This window comes from Urocampus carinirostris, chromosome 1 (genome assembly GCF_059441175.1).
Source record: "Urocampus carinirostris isolate Australia breed hairy pipefish chromosome 1, RoL_Ucar_1.0, whole genome shotgun sequence".
Classification (NCBI taxonomy): Eukaryota; Metazoa; Chordata; class Actinopteri; order Syngnathiformes; family Syngnathidae; genus Urocampus; species Urocampus carinirostris.
The window spans coordinates 72260024-72280152 of record NC_142349.1 but is presented as its reverse complement, the minus strand read 5'-3'; the positions used below and the strand labels follow the sequence as shown (position 1 = coordinate 72280152).

General features: G+C 40.0%; 1 protein-coding gene and 2 long non-coding RNA genes across 3 annotated transcripts in view; 2 read left to right on the top strand and 1 right to left on the bottom strand.

Annotated features, from left to right (window-relative positions):
• The window catches only part of LOC148376750 (myomegalin-like), a 76472-nt gene that overhangs the window by 25804 nt on the left and 30539 nt on the right, over positions 1 to 20129 (top strand). Inside the window, exons 16-23 of the mRNA XM_088350362.1 lie at positions 3637 to 3737; positions 7666 to 7781; positions 7868 to 8015; positions 9597 to 9720; positions 9791 to 9907; positions 17122 to 17351; positions 17415 to 17617; positions 19390 to 19507. Coding sequence (XP_088206488.1) covers positions 3637 to 3737; positions 7666 to 7781; positions 7868 to 8015; positions 9597 to 9720; positions 9791 to 9907; positions 17122 to 17351; positions 17415 to 17617; positions 19390 to 19507 — 1157 coding nt within the window. The remainder of the gene's footprint in view (positions 1 to 3636; positions 3738 to 7665; positions 7782 to 7867; positions 8016 to 9596; positions 9721 to 9790; positions 9908 to 17121; positions 17352 to 17414; positions 17618 to 19389; positions 19508 to 20129) is intronic.
• LOC148376752 (uncharacterized) lies at positions 13983 to 15446 on the top strand. The gene is made up of 2 exons (XR_015852292.1): positions 13983 to 14339; positions 15071 to 15446. It is a non-coding gene; the product is annotated as an uncharacterized LOC148376752 (long non-coding RNA).
• Positions 15529 to 16964, bottom strand: LOC148376751 (uncharacterized). The gene is made up of 2 exons (XR_015852295.1): positions 16727 to 16964; positions 15529 to 15994 (listed from the first exon to the last, which is right to left on the bottom strand). It is a non-coding gene; the product is annotated as an uncharacterized LOC148376751 (long non-coding RNA).

The window sequence follows — 20129 nt, the reverse complement described above, 5'->3', positions numbered from 1 at the left end:
ATTTTGGGAATGTGATGTTGGCGGAGTATGCGTGCAGTAACACTACTGGAAAGGTTAAGGAATGAGGAACGAGGGAGAATAACTGGTGTGGTGAGATGTTTGGACGTATGGAAGGATTTGATGAAGGTTGTTTGACTGAGAGTATGTAGTGCAGAAGTGGTGGGAAATGGAATGAGAGGAAGCCCCAAATATGGTTGGATGGATGGGGTGAAATGTGCTCTGGATGTGAGGTCATCTAATTTAACGGATGCAAGACTGTGTGTGAGGGATAGATGTAATTGGCAAAGGATAGTTAGGAATGAATAATATCGACACAGCTTGAACTGGCTAACCCGGGGGGGCGGGACGAGGTGGGATTTAACTATGCTGCCGAGGGGGTAAAGCAATGTATGCTGTCGGGCATCACTCCTTGTTTTGCTGTAGGCTCAATGTTCAGTGTCAGGTTGGGAAGAGCAAAGTGGAATGAATGTTCTGGGAATGTGAGTGTGTTCTTGACTCTAGATATAGCTTTGATTGGGAGTTAGAAAGAGATGGATGGATGGATAGAGGGATAGAAAAGGATTGTTTTGTATATTCAGTGTTTAGCCATATTTTCTTACTGTATTTTTCTTCAAGATTTTAATGGACAGATGGATAGAGAGTTAGAGAGGGTTAGATGAATGGACAGATAAATAGATATGGAGGGTCCAAGGCATAGAAAGGGTTGGGTGGATGGATTGATAGAGAGATAGATGGAGAGACAATGGTTAGATAGATAGGGTTGGATGGATAGATATAGAGGGTTCAATGGATAGAGAGGGTCAGTTGGTTGGATTGATGGATAGAAGATGGTTAGATAGATCAATAGATGGATAGAGATGGTTAGATGAATGGCTAAAGAGGTTTAGATAGATAGATAGATAGATAGATAGAGAGGGTTGGATGGATGGATAGATAGATAGATAAAGAGGGTTCAATGGCTAGAGAGGGTTGGTTGGAAGAATGGATTAATGGAGAGATAAATGGAAATAAAATGGTTAGATAGATAGGGTTGGATGGATATATAAATAGATATAGAGGGTTCAATGGATAGACAGGGTTGGTCGGATTGATGGATAGAAGATTGTTAGATAGATAGATCAATAGATGGATAGAGATGGTTAGATGAATGGATAAAGAGGTTTGGATAGATAGAGAGGGTTGGATGGATGGATGGATAGATAGATAGATAAGAGGGTTCAATGGCTAGAGAGGGTTGGTTGGATGAATGGATTAATGGAGAGATAAATGGAAATAAAATGGTTAGATAGATAGGGTTGGATGGATAGATAAATAGATATATAGGGTTCAATGGATAGAGAGGGTTGGTTGGATAGATGGATTGATGGATAGAAGATGGTTAGATAGATAGATCAATAGATGGATAGAGATGGTTAGATGAATGGATAAAGAGGTTTAGATAGATAGATAGAGAGCGTTGGGTGGATGATAGATAGATAGATAGATAGATAGATAAAGAGGGTTTAATGGCTAGATAGGGTTGGTTGGATGGATTAATGGAAAGAAAATGGTTAGATAGATAGAATAGAATAGAATAGAATATACCTTTATTGTCATTGTTACAAATGGGCTAACATATTGTGACAACGAAATTGGGCATGACACTCCAGTTTTACACATAGTGAGGGTATGAGCAAGAAGATAAAGGAACAGAGAAGATAATGTTATAAAACAAGGGGAATAAGGCTATAGTTATGATTTACATGGTATTTACACGAGAATGTCGGCATGTGGGATGTTACATACAGGGTTGTCGTGATAACGTTGTATCGTAACGGTTGTGCAATATTGCATTTGGTGCAAAGTCATCATGGTGCAATAGGGTTGGATGGATGGATAGATAGATTGATATAGATGGTTCAATTGAAAGAGAGGGTTGGTTGGATAGATAGATAGATAGATAGATAGATAGATAGATGGATAAATAGATATACAGGGTTCAATGGATTGAGAGGATTGGTTGGATGGATTGATGGATAGATACATGGATAGAAAATGGTTAGATCGATACATGGATAGAGATGGTTAGATAAATGATGAAGAAATTTAGATGGATAGAGAGGGTTGTATGGATGGATAGATAGATAGATAGATAGATAGATGCATAGATAGAGAGGGTTGGTGGATGGATGGATAGATTCTAGATAGATGGATAGATAGATAGATGGATAGATAGACCGATATATGGATTGAGATGGTTAGATGGATGATAGAGAGGTTTAGATGGATGGATAGATAGAGAGCAAGGGTTGGATTGATGGATGGATGGATAGATAGATAGATAAATAGATATAAAAGGTTCAATGGATAGAGGGCTGGATGGATGGATGAAAATGGTTAGATAGATGGATAGAGATGGTTTGATAAATGATGAAGAAATTTAGATGGATGATAGAGAAGTTTATATAAATAGATAGGTTGGGATGGATAGATGCATAGATAGAGAGGGTTGGATGGATGGATAGATTATAGATACTGTAAATTGATAGATAAATAGATGGATAGAGAGGGATGGATGGATAGATAGAGAGGGTTAGATGATAGATAGATAAATAGATGGATAGAGAGGGATGGATGGATGGATGGATGGATATATAGTGTTAGATGGATAGATAGATAGATAGATAGATGGATGAAGCTGGTTGGGTGGATGGATAGAGAGGGTTAGATTAATAGATGGATGGATGGATGGATGGATAGAGAGGGTTGGATGAATGATGAAGAGGATTAGATGGATAGAGAGGTATAGACCGATAGATTGAGAGGGTTGGTAGGATGGATGGATGATAGATGGATTGAGATGTTTAGATTTATAGATAGAGAAGGTTGGTTGTATGGATGGATGGATAGAGTGGGTTGGTAGGTTGGATGGATGGAAGGATGATAGATGGATAGAGAGGTTCAAATAGATAGATAGATGGATGGATGGATGAATAGATAGAGAGGACTAGATCGATACGAAATGTCATTGCTCCTGGAAAATATCCATCCATATTGTGAAGAACCTAAAATCCCCATTGCTTTCTCAGTCCTTCTATTATACTCGATGTGTTTTTTAACTGGATTACTTTCAATTACTTTTGGATTACTCCAATACCAAAATGCCAGTAAAAGACAAAAGAAACTAAATATGAATAAAAATACTAAATTTTGTGCAGGCTTGGGGAGTAACGGAATACATGGAACGGCAAAAATGATGTTTGGATTTATTTTCATTTTGTTTCTGTCGCATTTGATGTTAGTTTTGCCGGAGATCAAAGAGATCAAAGCCAGGAGAGAAAGCTTATCACGTGTTGTGAGTCACCATTTTATTCATATTTAGTTTCTTTTGTCTTTTATTAGCATATTTGATATTAGAGTAATCCAAAAGTCATTGAAAGTAATCCAGTTAAAGTAACCCTACCCTGGTCCCTCAGAGGGAGTAGTTTGCACTAGTTTGTAACTCCTCCCCGCTTGTAGCGCTCCACCCTCTGTTTTTTCCCCCTTTTTCCTGTGCGCCTGGATAGCGATGACATAACATTTCCCCTCAACCCTGTGACTCGCCGTCAAAGAGACACGAGAGAGCAGAAATAGAAACTAAAAAATGTCTTTTTCCAGACGGGAGCTCCGAAGAGGACGAAGGAGACGATGAGGACGGCAGCAGTGATGAGTTCACGGACAGCATAGAAGAGGAGGAAAAAGCGCCGTCGGACGCTCAGGTTGGATTTTGCACTCTCTTACACCGTGTGTCCTGCGGGAGAGAGATTTTCCGGGAGTCAGATACTCTCGTACGGAACGACAAAACGCTTAAGTTCCAAGAAAACATTCCTCTCACATAAATGCCACAAATACTTTTTTCCCCCTCACTACTACTGAAATACTCTCACACATCTTACACACACTCAATGAATAAGGTGTACACATTTGAGACTCGTGTGAGAGTTATTTAGTAGTAGAGTGTTTGGCCTTATAAGTGAGAGGAATAGGAAAAGGTGTGTTTTGTTGTTTTATAAAAGAATACTACACACCTGAAAAATGCTCACACACAAATGAATATTGTAATACTCTCATACGAAGAAAGAAAAACTCTCACATTCTAAGAAAACACATTTTCCCCTCTCCATTCCTCTCACATAAATACCACTCACTATCAAAAACACTTCCATTTTTCCTTTCACTCTTACTGAAATACTCTCACACATCTTATGCCTTCACACCTGAAAATCCCTCTCACACACACCACACACGTCAATGAATAGTGTGTACGCATTCGAGATTTGTGTGAGAGTTATTCAATAGTAAAGTTAGAGGGGATTTAACGTGTTTTCAAGAATGTTTGGCCTTAATGTGAGAGGAGTTTAAAAAGCTGTTTTGATAAAATAAGACTGTGTTGTTGTTTTATGTAAAAGTACTATATGCCTGAAATATTCTCACACACCCGTGAATAGTGTAATACTCTCACATAAAAAACCACTCTCACGTTCTAAGAAAATACTTTTACATTCCTCTCACATAAATGTCACAAATACTTCAAAAATGTTCCCCTCACTACTACTGAAATACTCTCACACATCTCACACACACTATGCACATCAAAGAATAGTGTGTACGCATTTGAGACTTGTGTGAAAACTATTAAGTAGTAGAGTGAGAGAGGATTTAAAGTGTTTTTAAGCGTGTTTGGCTTATATGTGAGAGGCATGGGAAAATGTGTGTTATGTTGTTATATAAAAGAGTAATACACACCTGAAAAATGCTCACACACCAATGAATAGTGTAATAATCTCATACGAAAAAAGAAAAACTCTCACATTCTAAGAAAACACCTTTTCCCCTCTATTCCTCTCACATTGATGCTACACACTCTCATAACACTTCCATTTTCCCCCTCAAATACTCTCACACATCTAATACCTTCACACCTGCAAATCTCTCACACACACCACACATCATCAATGGATAGTGTGTACGCATTTGAGACTTGTGTGAGAGTGTTTTATGAGTAGAATGAGAGAGCATTTAAAGTTTTGTTTAAGAATGTGTGGCCTTATATGCGAGAGGAATAGGAAAAGATGGTCTTTCTTAAAATGTAAGTGTTTTGTTGTTCTATATGAGAGTACCACACTCCTGAAAATCTCTCTCACACAACTAGACACTTCAATGAATAGTGTGTAAACATTTGAGACTTGTGTGAGAGTTATTCAGCAGTAGAGTGAGAGAGCATTTAAAGTGTCTTTATGAGTTTGTGGCCTTATATGTGAGAGGAATGGGAAAATGTGTGTTTTATTAATATAAGAGTGTTTTGTTGTTTTATAAAAGTACTACACACCTAAAAGATTCTCACACATCAATGAATAGGGTATTCTCATAGGAAAAAACAAAACACTTTCACATACTAAGAAAACTCTTTTACATTCCTCTCACATCGATACCACTCACTATCAAAAACACTTCAATTTCTCCTTTCATTATTACTGAAATACTCTCACACATCCTACACCTTCAAACCTGAAAATCCCTCTCACACACACCACACATCTCAATGAATAGTGCGTATGCATTTGAGACTCATGTGAGAGTTATTCAGTCGTCGAGTCCAGTATTTTGTTCCAGTATCCAGTATCCTGGATCGATCCAGTCTGTGCCGTCCTGTCCGGTATCTTTCTCGTGTATCCAGTATCTGGTATCGATCCTGTCCGTCCCGTCCTGTCCAGTATCTTGCTCATGTATCCAGTATCTGGTATCGATCCTGTCCGTCCCGTCCTGTCCAGTATCTTGCTCGTGTATCCAGTATCCGGTATCGATCCGGTCTGTCCCGCCCTGTCTGGTATCTTGCTCGTGTATCCAGTATCTGGTATCGATCCTGTCCGTCCCGTCCTGTCCAGTATCTTGCTCGTGTATCCAGTATCCGATATCGATCCCGTCTGTCCCGTCCGGTATCTTGCTTGTGTATCTAGTATTGATCCTGTCCTGCCCTGTCCAGTATCCGATATCGGTCCCTTCCTGTATCTTGCTCAAGTAAACGGTATACAGTATCGATCCCGTCTGTCCCGTCCTGTCCGGTATCTTGCTGTTGTAGCCAGTATCCGGTATCGATCCCGTCTGTCCCGTCCGGTATCTTGCTTGTGTATCTAGTATTGATCCTGTCCTGCCCTGTCCAGTATCCGATATCAGTCCCGTCCTGTATCTTGCTCGAGTAAACAGTATACGGTATCGATCCAGTCTCTCCCGTCCTGTCCGGTATCTTGCTGTTGTAGCCAGTATCCGGTATCGATCCCGTCTGTCCCGTCCGGTATCTTGCTTGTGTATCTAGTATCGATCCTGTCCTGCCCTGTCCAGTATCCGATATCGGTCCCGTCCTGTATCTTGCTCGAGTAAACGGTATACAGTATCGATCCCGTCTGTCCCGTCCTGTCCAGTATTTTGCTGTTGTATCCATTATCCGGTATCGATCCCGTCTGTCCCGTCCGGTATCTTGCTTGTGTATCTAGTATCGATCCTGTCCTGCCCTGTCCAGTATCCGATATCGGTCCCGTCCTGTATCTTGCTCGAGTAAACAGTATAAAGTATCGATCCCGTCTGTCCCGTCCTGTCCGGTATCTTACTGTTGTAGCCAGTATCCGGTATCGATCTCGTCTGTCCCGTCCGGTATCTTGCTTGTGTATCTAGTATCGATCCTGTCCTGCCCTGTCCAGTATCCGATATCGGTCCCGTCCTGTATCTTGCTCGAGTAAACGGTATACAGTATCGATCCCGTCTGTCCCGTCCTGTCCAGTATTTTGCTGTTGTATCCATTATCCGGTATCGATCCAGTCTGTCCTGTCGGTATCGATCCCGTCTGTTGCATCCTGTTCAGTATCTGCCCGTGTATCCTGTATCTGGTATCGATCCCGTCTGTCCTGTCCGGTTTCAATCTTATCTGCCTCCGGCTTCCCGTTTTCCCGCGCTTGACTTCTATGTCTCACTTCTTCCCCCCCCAGCGATCGTGTGTTCACGCGCATGACTGCCCCATTCCCGTAAAATAAAGCTTGTGTGAAAACGTTACGCGTATGGGTCCAACGTCTGTTCGGGTTCTGACAATTACCTCCTGAGCCACGGTGACCAGAAAATGAATATTAAAAAACCTTTATAAATTTAGCAACAGGATTATTTAAGTCTTAAAGAAAATCACAGAATTTTAACAAACAAGGCAAAGACATCCTACTTTTCCCCTATTGGCTATGTGTCATCTGCAGCTAACTTTAGCTTTCTCTTCTTGGTTGTCTTCTCCCCGCATGATGGCGTGTCGGCTCCTCCCATGGGCGTGCCAAGGCAGTTGTTTTGGACCCAATAATCTCTGGTCGTCCAGGCATCCTGTTATCAGAAGTGTCCTAGACCAAACATCTGCCACTTATGTCTTTCACACTGCCTGTCTGTGAATATTTTGATTGCATTAAACTGAATACATGTAACTTGTAGTCAATCGTATAAAATCCTTCAACACACTCAAAAACACTTCAAATCTTCTCTCAGTCTACAATTGAATCACTCTCACACATGTCTCAAATCCTATTCATTGATGCGCGCAGCGCAGGGGTGGGCCACGATCCATAGTTTGACCACCTCCAGGTAGTTCTCCAAGTCGTTGACAATGTCCTTCTCCGGTAGACTCAAAGAGACGATGAAGAGCGAGAAATCCCCGAGAGCCAGACGCTCGAACTGAAGCTGAAAGGACACCGGGCGGAGTCGGAGTCGGAGGGATTCCGTTCCGTCAGCCAGATGTGGTTCGTTTCCTGCTCGCTCTGTGTTTTTTTTTTTAATCACACCCCGGTTTTGATCGGAATGGTTTTGATGTGTCTTCGGCTCGAAGGAGCATGTTGAAGAGGCTTCGTGAGGAAAACCGCTCGCTGAAGGAAAATGGAGGACGGGAGAACGGAGTCCGGGACGAGGACGACACGGGAGAAGAAGACCAGGACATGGAAGACGAGCAGGAGGAATGGAGGCCGTCCTGCGTGGAGGTAAAAAATGCCAACATTTTTCTCTACGTTTTTTTTCAATTGCGGGAAGCGGACAGTTTTTGGGATTACATTTTAAAGGGACAGTGTGCATTACTAAGAGCCTCTGGATGTTGACAAGCACCACCGCAGCAACTGGAACTTTCTCTGCTTCTTTCTGTTTTGCTCTCTATCTCCCTTTGTCTCTCTTTCTGACTCTCTCTCCTTCTCCTTTTCTCTACTTATCTCTCCTTTTCTCTCTCTTCTTCATTTATTTTTCTCTCTCTTTTACACCTTTTCACTCTCTCTTCTCTCTTTCTGTCCCTCGTTTGTCTACCTCTCATTTTTTCTTTTTCACTCTTTCTTCTTTTTCACTCTTTTTTTCTGTATCTTCTTCATTTATTTTTCTCTCTCTCTTTAACACCTTTTCACGCTCTCTTCTCTCTTTCTGTCTCTTGTCTAACTCTCATTTTTTCTTTTTCACTATCGGTCTTCTTTCTCACTCTCTTTTTCTCTATCTTCTTCATTTATTTTTCTCTCTCTTTTACACTTTTTCACTCTCTCTTCTCTCTTTCTGTCTCTTGTTTGTCTACCTCTCATTTTTTCTTTTTCACTCTCTCTTCTTTTTCCCTCTCTTTTTTTCTGTATCTTCTTCATTTATTTTTCTCTCTCTTTTACACCTTTTTACTCTCTTCTCTTTTTCTGTCTCTTATTTGTTTACCTCTCATTTTTTCTTTTTCTTTTTCACTCTCTCTCCTTCTCCTTCTCCTTTTCTCTACTTATCTCCTTTTCTCTCTCCATTTATTTTTCTCTCTCTTTTACACCTTTTCACCCTCTTCTTTCTTTCTGTCTCATTTTTGTCTACCTCTCATTTTTTTCTTTCTTTTTCTTTTTCACTCTCTCTTTTTTCCTTTTCTCTATCTCTCCATCCCTCCTATTCTCTCTTTCCCCTTCCCTCTCTCTTGTTTCTCTCTTTCTCAAAATCTCTCCTTTTCATTTTGTCTTTTCGTTTCTCTTTTGCGCATTATTTTTCTCTGCTCTCTCTTATTCACCCTCCTTCCCTCTCTCTCTCTGGTATTCTTCTTTGAACCCAGGTGTCTAAAACTCACAGCTCAGGGGCCAATTGCGGTCCGCTGGGAGGACAGTTTAAGGCCCCCGCTTTGGTATGAAGGTTTAAAGGGACAGTGTGTATTAGTAAGAGCACCACCACTCGCAAAGCAACCGGAGCTTTGTTACTTTCTCTCTTTGTTTTTTTCTTTTTCCCTCTTTGTTTTTTCTTTTTCCCTCTGTCTCCTTTTCTCTCTTTTTCTGAATCTCTCTTTCTCTTTTTCTCTATTTATCCCTCTTGATATAGCTCTTTCTTTCTCTTTGTTTTCTCCCTTTTTCACCTTTTCACTCTCTCTTCTCTCTTTCCGTCTCTATTTCTCCTCATCTCGTTTTTTCTCTCTTTTTCTCTTTCACTATCTCTCCTCTTTCCTTCTCTTTCTCACTCTCTCTTATCTATTTTTCTCTATCTCTCCATCTCTCCTAATCTCTCTTTCCTCTTTCACTCTTTTATCTGTACAAAAAAAAACGAGATCTTGTTTTGTGATATTCCCGTCATAGGTCTCCAAGCCTGCGGGGGGCGCCAGCGAGTCGGGTCTCAGAGAGCTGCAGGAGAGGCTGATGGTATCCGAGGCTACAGTTCACGCTCAAGCCGAGCAACTCAAGGACTACCGCGACCTGATCTGTGAGTGCAACCCTCCTTAAAACATTATACGAGAGAGCGTGCGCTAACTCCAAAATTATTTTTTTTACAGCGGAAACATCGGTGCAGCAAGCTAGCAAGCAAGTCCAGGTGGACCTTCAGGATTTGGGCTATGAAACCTGCGGGCGCAGTGAAAATGAAGCTGAGAGAGAGGACGCCAGCAGCCCAGGTGATGCTCTCATACAACGCCACCACAGAAACACTTCTCTCTCACACAAATCCTTTCACACACCTATAAATCTTTCTTGGAAAAGACACGTATTGATTCATAGTCTTTTGCACATAAACAACATTGTAAAGTAAAACTCTCACATTCTAGTTAAAACTCTCATATAAAATGTCACACATGTTACAAAAAAAGCTCAGTCAGATGATCAAAAACTCACGCACCTATGTCTGGAAAAACTCTCATAACACATCTGTGACACTGAGTACAAATGCTTTACACACCCAGCTCTCACACATTCCCACATTATCCGGCACTCTCTACCGCTGAAACTCTCTCACTGTTTCAAATGCTTCCATAAACACGCGCTTCAATCTTCTCTCTCATTTTACGTCTAAAATACTCTCACACATGTCTCAAATGCTTTCACACAATCTCTCACACTCTACACAGTCAATTCATGGTTTAATGCACAGAAACAATACAGAAAAACAAAACACTCACTCAACTCCTCTCTTGCAAACTCCTGTAACACTCTCACAGAAAAGAACCGAATCATTTCAAATGCTCTCACATAGTTCTCAAATGCTAGTATTTACACTGGAGATCAAAATAAGAGAACAGCTTATTAAGAAAAGAATCCATGAAAGTACTCAAGTACTAAAACCCACTAATGAAACTTTATTTCCCATATATGTAAAACATTCTCATATAAACTTCCAAATGAATCATCTTTTGATGTTTGATTGGACATTGGGAATTGCTCTCATACATACTACTAAAACACGCACTAATACAACTTTATTTCCCATGTATGTAAAACACTCACATATATTACGAAAGGAATCCTCTTTTAATGTTTGATTGGCCATTGGGAAATGCTCTCATACAGTATATACGACGAAAAAGCACACACTAATGAAACTTTTTTTCCCCACTCACACGGCACACTCTCACACAGTTGGACATTAAATTGTCCATTGGGAAAGTACTGAAATCTCCCATATATTTAAAACACTCTCATATATTTCAAAATAAATCACATTTTAATGTTTAATTGGCCAATGGGAAATGCTCTCATGCATACTACTAAAAAGACACACTAACTCAACTTTTCCCCACTTACACAGCACACTCTCTCATATTTTCATATTAGATTACTCATTGGAAAAGTAAAACCCACTAATAAAACACTCTCATATATACTTCCAAATGAATCATCTTTTGATGTTTGATTGGACATTGGGAATTGCTCTCATACATACTACTAAAAACACACACTAATACAACTTTATTTCCCATGAATATAAAACACTCTCATATATTACGAAAGGAATCATCTTTTAATGTTTGATTGGCCATTGGGAAATGCTCTCATACAATATATACTTCTATAAAGCACACACTAATTAAACTTTTTTCATCACTCACACAAAACACTCTCACATATTTTGATATTAGATTGCCCATTGGAAAAATATTAAAATACAGTAATGAAACTTTATTTCATATGTATGTAAAACACTCTCATATATCTTCCAAATGAATCATCTTTTGATGTTTGATTGGCCATTGGGAAACACTCTCATACAAGTCAAGTCATCTTTATTTGTGACGCCCTAAATCACGAAGAGTCTCAAAGGGCTTCACAGATTATTACACTATATTACACAGACTATTTTTCAGCTGACGAGAAGAGTAGGTTATTCATATGCTATGGAGTAGAAGTGAGTTTTAAGTTTAGATTTAAACATTTCCACTGAGGTTGCAGATCGGATCTCAGGGGGAAGAGCATTCCACTGCACCGGTGCCCGGATGGAGAACGCTCTCGATCCAGCGGAACACTTCTTTGCTCTCGGGATCACCAGAAGACCGGCACTCTCAGATCGTAGGCTTCGGACCGGGACGTAGGGGCAAATCAGATCTGAAAGATAAGAGGGAGCAAGTCCATGTATGATTTTGTACAATACTAAGAGAACCTTGAAATCACATCTATGGCTAACTGGGAGCCAATGCAGGTTAGCCAAAATCGGTGTTAGGTGATCGTACTTTTTTGTCCTAGTTAAAAGCCTCGCTGCGGCATTTTGTACCAGCTGAAGAGACTTGATTCTAGACTTCGGGAGACCAGAGAGTAGTGCATTACAGTGATCGAGACGGGAGGTAACAAACGCATGAATTATAATTTCCGCATCAGACTGAGACAGTATTGAACGGATTTTAGTAATGTTACGAAGATGGAAGAAAGCGGTTCTAGTAATTTTCTTTACATGCATTTCAAAGGATAGATCAGGGTCAAATATGACACCTAAATTTTTAACTGAGTCACTCTGTGTGATGTGACATTTGTCAATGTTCACAGCAGTTTTTGAGAATATATCACGGCATTTAGATGGACCAATGACTAACATTTCGGTCTTTTCAGAGTTAAGACGCAAGAAATTAAGTGACATCCACTCTTTTATCTCAATGAGGCAGGCCTCCAAATTTCCACAGTTTAGTGTGGGAGATTCCTCCAACGGAAGATATAGTTAGTTGAGTGTCGTCTGCGTAGCAGTGGAAACTGATATTGTACTTGCGAATAATATCACCTAATGGAAGCATGTAAATGCTGAAAAGAAGGGGGCCAAGCACTGAACCCTGCGGAACACCGTAGGTAACATTAAAGGGCTCAGATGTCATTTCACCATATTTAACACCGTGCGTCCTATCTGAGAGGTAGGATCTGAACCACGAGAGGACGGTTCCTGAGAGACCAATCCATTTTTCCAACCGTTCTAGTAGGAAATTGTGGTGCACTGTGTCAAAAGCAGCACTAAGATCCAGCAGCAGCAAAAGTGATGAAGCGCCAGAATCCATTGCCAGTAGGAGAGCATTTGTTACCTTGATCAGAGCTGCCTCAGTAGAGTGGTTAGCCCTGAATCCTGATTGCATGGATTCAAAAAGGTTATTCTCGGATATGAAAACATTCAGCTGCTGTGCCACTACTTTTTCAAGTACTTTAGAGAGGAAAGGTAGGTTTGACACAGGTCTATAATTACTTAAGATTTCTGGATCAAGGTTGGGTCGTTTCAGTGTGGGTTTAATAACGGCGGACTTAAAAGCTGCTGGAACTACACCTGAGGAGAGTGATATGTTTATAATATTTAGAACTGAAGGCCCAAGGACGCCAAAAAGACTTTTAATAAGTGAACCTGGGAGCGGGTCGAACTGGCAAGTTGTCGGTTTGGCCGCATTCACCACCTGTTTGAGATCATCAAGTGACAGTTCACTAAAACCGGACAATTTCCCAAGACAGCCACCCTGTCGTGCATCTGTAGATTTCAGCCCTTTAATATGTGTGGTCTTAATAATGTCTTTAGCAATTTCTTCCTGTATGCATTGAATCTTCTTAATAAAGAAGACCATTAAGTCATGAGCAGATATTACTAAAAAGCACACACTAATTACACTTTTTTCATCACTCACACAAAACACTCTCACGTGCTTTCATATGTGATTGCCTATTGGAAAACTACTATTATACCCACTCATGAAACTTTATTTCCCATGTATGTAAAACACTCTCATATATCTTCCAAATGAATCATCTTTTGATGTTTAATTGGCCATTGGGAAAGGCTCTCATACATACAACTAGAAACACACACTAATAAAACTTTCACTCCCATGTATGTAAAACACTCTCATATATTACGTAAGGAATCATCTTTTAATGTTTGATTGGCCTTTGGGAAATGCTCTCATATAGTATATACTACTAAAAAGCACACACTAACAAAACCTTTTTCATCACTCACACAAAACACTCTCGCATATTTTGATATTAGATTGCCCATTGGAAAAATATTAAAATAGAGTAATCAAACGTTATTTCATATGTATGTAAAACACTCTCATATATTTCAAAATGAATCATCTTTTGATGTTTGATTGGCCATTGGGAAATGCTCTCACACATACTACTAAAAACACACACTAATGAAACCTTTTTCATCACTCACACAAAACACTCTCACATACTTTGATGTGTGATTGCCTATTGGAAAACTACTATTAGGCCCAATCCCATTTCTCTCACTCGGCCCCGAGAACCCTCCAGTGAGGTCCCTCGATAGAGGAGTGCCCTCATCGAGTGGAGTGCAAAGTGGAAATGGTTTGGACAAGACTTGCAAGGTTCCACCCCTGTCCAGGAGATGGCGGTAATATTAATTGGCTGTAGACCTTAGTGACGTATAGGCCTACGTCACATGTAAACAACTTGAGTCTGGTGTGGCAGTTGGAGAGTTCGTGCAACGTCAAAAATGCCAGCTACAGCTGTGTTATTACCGATTGCCCGGAAACTCATCACCTTTTTCGTGTCTTCAATCAACGGTGGAGAATTGTGCTACACTGAAGACAGCTTCGGCGCTATGTAGCGCTGATTCATCTTTACAAGGTACGTACACTCATCAAAAAAAATAACCCGTTCGGTCAAATACAGTAAGGTTTAACGTACAACGCACGTTCACATAATACCCTATGTTTGTGTAGACATAAATGACTACCTACTTATTAGTATCTTAATGCCATTTTATGACACATAGTAGGGGTCTTGAATGTGTGACATGACGAAAAGTAAACAAACACAAGAACAGTCCACCTGACCCAGAAGCTGACATAATATCGTCACCAAACTTCCCTGTACGACCCAAAAACCTTAGTTCGTAAGGAATTTAATTCAAAAGAGTTGTCATTGGATATAAAAAAAGGTGCTTGATTGCTGTTGTTTGGTCATGATTGTTTTCTGTTGTTGGTGTCAAGGGATTTGTTCAGACCAAAGAAGACAATTGACTTTGGCTTGGACAGATCTATTGACACTAACAAAGATATCATATAATGAAATTGTGAATATGCTTGATTGCTAATAGGATTTTCGAGAAGGGTTGTTCAAACCCTCACATTGTGTTTGCTGTTAATAACATCATATTGGAATATAATATTGTGAATGTGCTTGATTGCTGTTGTGATTGTCATGATTGTTTTTTTTTGTTATTAGTGTCAATAAATTTGTTCAAACCAAAAAAAATTCAACATTTTTTCATGATGCTTACATCACAGTTAAAGCGGTCTTTTTCTTTTCTATGCCCACATTTATGTCTAAAATGTTTGTTTTCTATTGTGTTCCAGAGTGGCTGTCCCATAAGCGTGGACAGGTTGGACAGGAATGTTCCCATCCTGTGCTTATGGTTGGATGTGGAGTCAGAACTAATTCAGGACTTAAGGTTGAGCAAGAAGGTTATGTGGGCCCTGCAGGAGCTGCTAAAGAGGGAACAGGGCCATGGCTGGAGGTCCTGATCTACGTGTACTGGCTGGCCCAGGCTCTGTCCTACCGTGTGGTGTCACGGGTCTTCAGGGTTCCCAGGTCCACCGTACAAAGAATTGTCCACAGTTAATATGGAATAAATTGCCCAAAAGCCATATTTTAGGCTCTTTAAGTCAGACCCACATTTGCATTATGTGCTTTTCTGCATTACTATTCAATAAACATCTTCATTTTGAGTAACACCTTGGTGGTTTATTTCATAATGATGTGAGATACTGCGTGTGAACTATGTGACTGTTGGACAGAAAACAACTACAAATCATTCCAGGTTAAATAATAGTTTACTTTCAGAAAAACAAACTCACATTGGGCCAAATACATAATAGTAAATAAATAATGTGTCACAAATTTTAACAAAAATATACCAATACTTCCATGAAGCTGGAAAACACAAACTGGAACTTCATTGAGTTCTTAATAAAATAAAATATTTTCCTTTTATAAAACAAAGGGAAACATTGCAGGGATGTCACTGTTCTGGAAAATTGTCCACGAGCTTCCCAAAAAGGACGGGAACCGCTCAGTTTTGGCCACAGTTTCCTCGAGCCTTTTCCTCACTCCGGCAGACTCCGCTTTCAAAAAGTCAAGGAGTGTATCGTGCTTCCTTTTTTTCTGGGTGATTTGGGGTTTGGCGCCGGATTAGAAGGTGCCAACGACGTGCCCGGTGGTGTGGATGGCATGGTAGCTGTGATGATGACCAGCTCTTCCACGGGACGTTCTACAGTGGCCTTTAGGTTGGGTGGAAAAAACAAGAATTACTTAATGCTGATGTATTGTACAAAACAACTGTGTATAGGATGCTCAACAAGTTAATATGAGACAGGAAATAGGATGTGTTCTGGATAATTATTTGATAGTGAATAGATACAAAAAAATGACATGTTATTCTTATGGCTGAAAGAGCCTTCTATTGGCCAGCATCACATATGCTTTAGAATTGTCTCCACATTTGGACAACATTTTGTGAAGGTAATTAGTTTACTTAATATGTGTTTACAGAGAAGGCAGTGGACTATGTGATAGTAATTTGTTTCAACTGTATTTCCACGTGAAATTCGGAGACATTACTCATAATGCATGATGAAAACATCATCTCACATGAAAGAATCATATTGTAAATAAAACACAACACCCGAAATTGTGTGCAGTAAACAAGGGCTTATGTCCAGAACGGGATTCTGACTATGCTCCATGTATATGTAAAAGCACGACTCGTTTAAGATAAAAACAGGGATGGGCTGAACCATGATTTTCTGCACAGTTATCCTACTTTAGAGTTTGTAGCGTGAAGATTATTTTTTGGCAGCTCCCTTGGTAGATTTGTGCACTTCGTAAAGTAGCGATTTTGCAATGTTCATGTTTTAACGCGAAAATACGATTTTCTATTGCATTTACGTCTAACTAAGATATCTCAATACATTTTGTTGCAAATAGATGCGTGGTTGTGGAAAACTACTTACATTTGTGCGGTTCCTTTCCGGGCATGTTTGTTGACATTGAGAATTTGCAAAGCCTTCTGGGTAGTCACTTCGCCGCCAAGTGAGGTAGGGAGCCCCCTCGGTCTTGAAGTGGTTACGACCTGGTTTGAGGGCACTTCTGCCTTGGACTTGAGAGTATCGGGACACACCCCATTTTCACGTGAACGCGCAAACCGAGTGACTAGGGCACATAGCGAGTGAAAGTGCGAAGAATGGGACTCAGCCTTAAACCCAATGATGAAACTGTATTTTCCATTTATTTAAAACTCTCTCATATACTTGGAAAACAAAGAACCCTTTCCCATTGAAAAATGCTCTCATATATATTAAGTACTGAAAACACACTCACACTAATAAAACTTGTTTCTGTTCATCAGAATTCGACGACCTCGAGATGTGCACTTCCCTATTCGACCAACAGGAGAACGTGGGCGGAGCCTGGTACAAGGGGAGCCAAAGCCGATTGGCCGGGGATCCGGTCCTGGTCCAGGATCTTCGCTCTCAATTAAACCGCTGCCACAAAGTGATCCGCAACCTTCAGATGCGGGTTCGATCCCTCTCCGCCACCAGCGATTACTCCTCCAGCCTGGAGAGGGCGCCGAGAAAGGTATCGTCACACAAAACGGCGCCCCTCCGCCATTTTGCAACAACCTGCCGTCTGATTGGCCAGGTGAACTGGGCCTTGGAGATGGCGCCCGCCCACGAGGAAGAAGACGAAGGATGGGTGTCGGACACGCCCGCCTCCTTGTCCAAAGATGGCCGCCAGATCCAGGAAGTGCTGGCACGCGTGGCGACCTTGGAGGCGGAGCTTAAAAGCGCCAAGATGGAGGGCAAGAACAAGGGAGAGGACCGGGATTGCGCAACCTGGCCTGGGTACATACAAAAGGGCGGATACAAACCTATTCTAATTAGCTAATATATGCCAAACCCCCTGTACTCCCGGTAAAAGCAATAAAATAACATAATAGTATATAGTAAGTACTACGTGCGTGTAATATATCTATGTGTATGAATAAATAGCATTATCAATAAATATAGCTGAAATTTTAGTTACCTTTGGTGTAACATGACTTCAGCTGGTCCAGTTGAGTTAGTGGGTGGATGCAGAAAGGGGGTGTAGATGGCAGATTCAAATGAAAAGTGATTTTGCAAGATATTATATTAATTGTATTATTAATAATAATCATTATCATTATCAAATTTCATTTTAAATATGTTTTATATATATTTTTTCCAAATATAATTTATTTTATCTTTTTTTAAATATTCATTTTAAAATGATTAAATATTTGTTTTAAATACTTTGTTAACATTTTATCTTATCGATATTATTTTACTGAGGTTGGTAAAATTCACTAAAAATAGATAGATACAGAGGGAGAGTGATAGATGGATAGATAAATAGATACCTTAGATACCATAGACAGATAGATAGATAGATAGATAGATAGATAGATAGAGAGGGAGAGTGATAAATGGAGAGATAGATAGATAGAAAGATAGATACAGAGGGAGAGTGATAGATAGATAGATAGATACAGAGGGACAGTGATAGATGGATGGATGGATAGATAGATAGATAGATAGATAGATAGATAGATAGATAGATAGATAGAGAGGGAGAGTGATAAATGGAGAGATAGATATAGATAGATAGATAGAAAGATAGATACAGAGGGAGAGTGATAGATAGATAGATAGATAGATAGATAGATAGATAGATACAGAGGGACAGTGATAGATGGATGGATGGATAGATAGATAGATAGATAGATAGATAGATAGAGAGGGAGAGTGATAGGTGGAGAGATAGATAGATAGAAAGATAGATACAGAGGGAGAGAGATAGATAGATAGAAAGATAGATACAGAGGGAGATAGATAGATAGATAGATAGATAGATAGATAGATAGATAGATAGATAGATAGATAGGGAGAGTGATAGATGGAGAGATAGATAGATAGAAAGATAGATACAGAGGGAGAGAGATAGATAGATAGATAGATAGATAGATAGATAGATAGATACAAAGGGACAGTGATGGATGGATGGATGGATAGATAGATAGATAGATAGATAGATAGATAGATAGAGATAGACGGAGGGAGATAGATAGATAGATAGATAGATAGATAGATAGATAGATAGATAGATAAAGAGGGAGAGTGATAGGTGGATAGATACCATAGACAGATAGATAGATACAGAGGGAGAGTGATAGATGGAGAGATATAGATAGATAGATAGATAGATAGAGAGGGAGACTGATAGATAGAGTGAGAGATAGAGATAGATGGATAGATATAGATAGATAGATAGATAGATAGATACAGAGGGAGAGTGATGGATAGAGATAGATATAGATAGATAGATACACACGGAAAGTGATAGATGGATAGAAAACATAGGTACCATAGATACCATAGACAGATAGATAGATACAGAGGGAGAGTGATAGATGGAGAGATAGATAGATAGATAGATAGATAGATAGATACAGAGGGAGAGTGATAGATAGGTGGATGGATGGATGGATAGATAGATATCATAGATACCATAGATACCATAGATACCATAGATAGATAGATAGAATAAATATCATCCTAAAAAGTGAATAATAATGTCTTTTCGTATGTTTTTTCAGGAAGTACAACTCCCTGATCCAGGCCCAAGCTCGCGAGCTCTCCCACTTGAGGCAGAGGCTGAGAGAGGGAGAGGGCGTCTCACACGTCCTTACCCGTAACCTTGGGGACACCACCAAGGTCAGTCGCATGATCTAGGTCAAAACTGTTACATCTCGTAACATTCGATAATTATCACGATGATTACATTTTTTGTTCCTGCCGACAGATAAAAAAATACGCCTAAAAGCATATCTGCCTTGTTGGACGTTCCTTGCATTAACCCGTTTGTTTCGCTCCAAAACTCCCCTTTAAAACAGACTCGTAAAATTATTCCCAATAGGGTAGTCGGCCTCCGACCTTTTGATTGACACCCCTCTCGGCCAATCGCATGCGTTTTTTCACAGTTTGCATACTGCATTAGTCCATACAGGCCTGTTTGATAAAACATAGAACGCCCCCCTGTAGTTGAATCTCTATTTAGCCAGTCGTAATCAAATTGAATGATGATTGACACAACGGTTAGCCAATGAAATTCCCCAAATTATGTTACGTCATTTACCAGAGGTGTATTCAAACCAGAGCTGAAAATACGCAATTTGTGATGCATTTCTACGCACCATTATTACGTGCTAGTATGCACAATCATTGACTGAAGTCAAACATTTACAACTCTTTCACAATTGGCCGAAGTAAAATAGACATTTTTACACAGTTTTCATAGCTGTGAATTTGTCGTCTTCAAGTGGCCACCTTGGGAAAA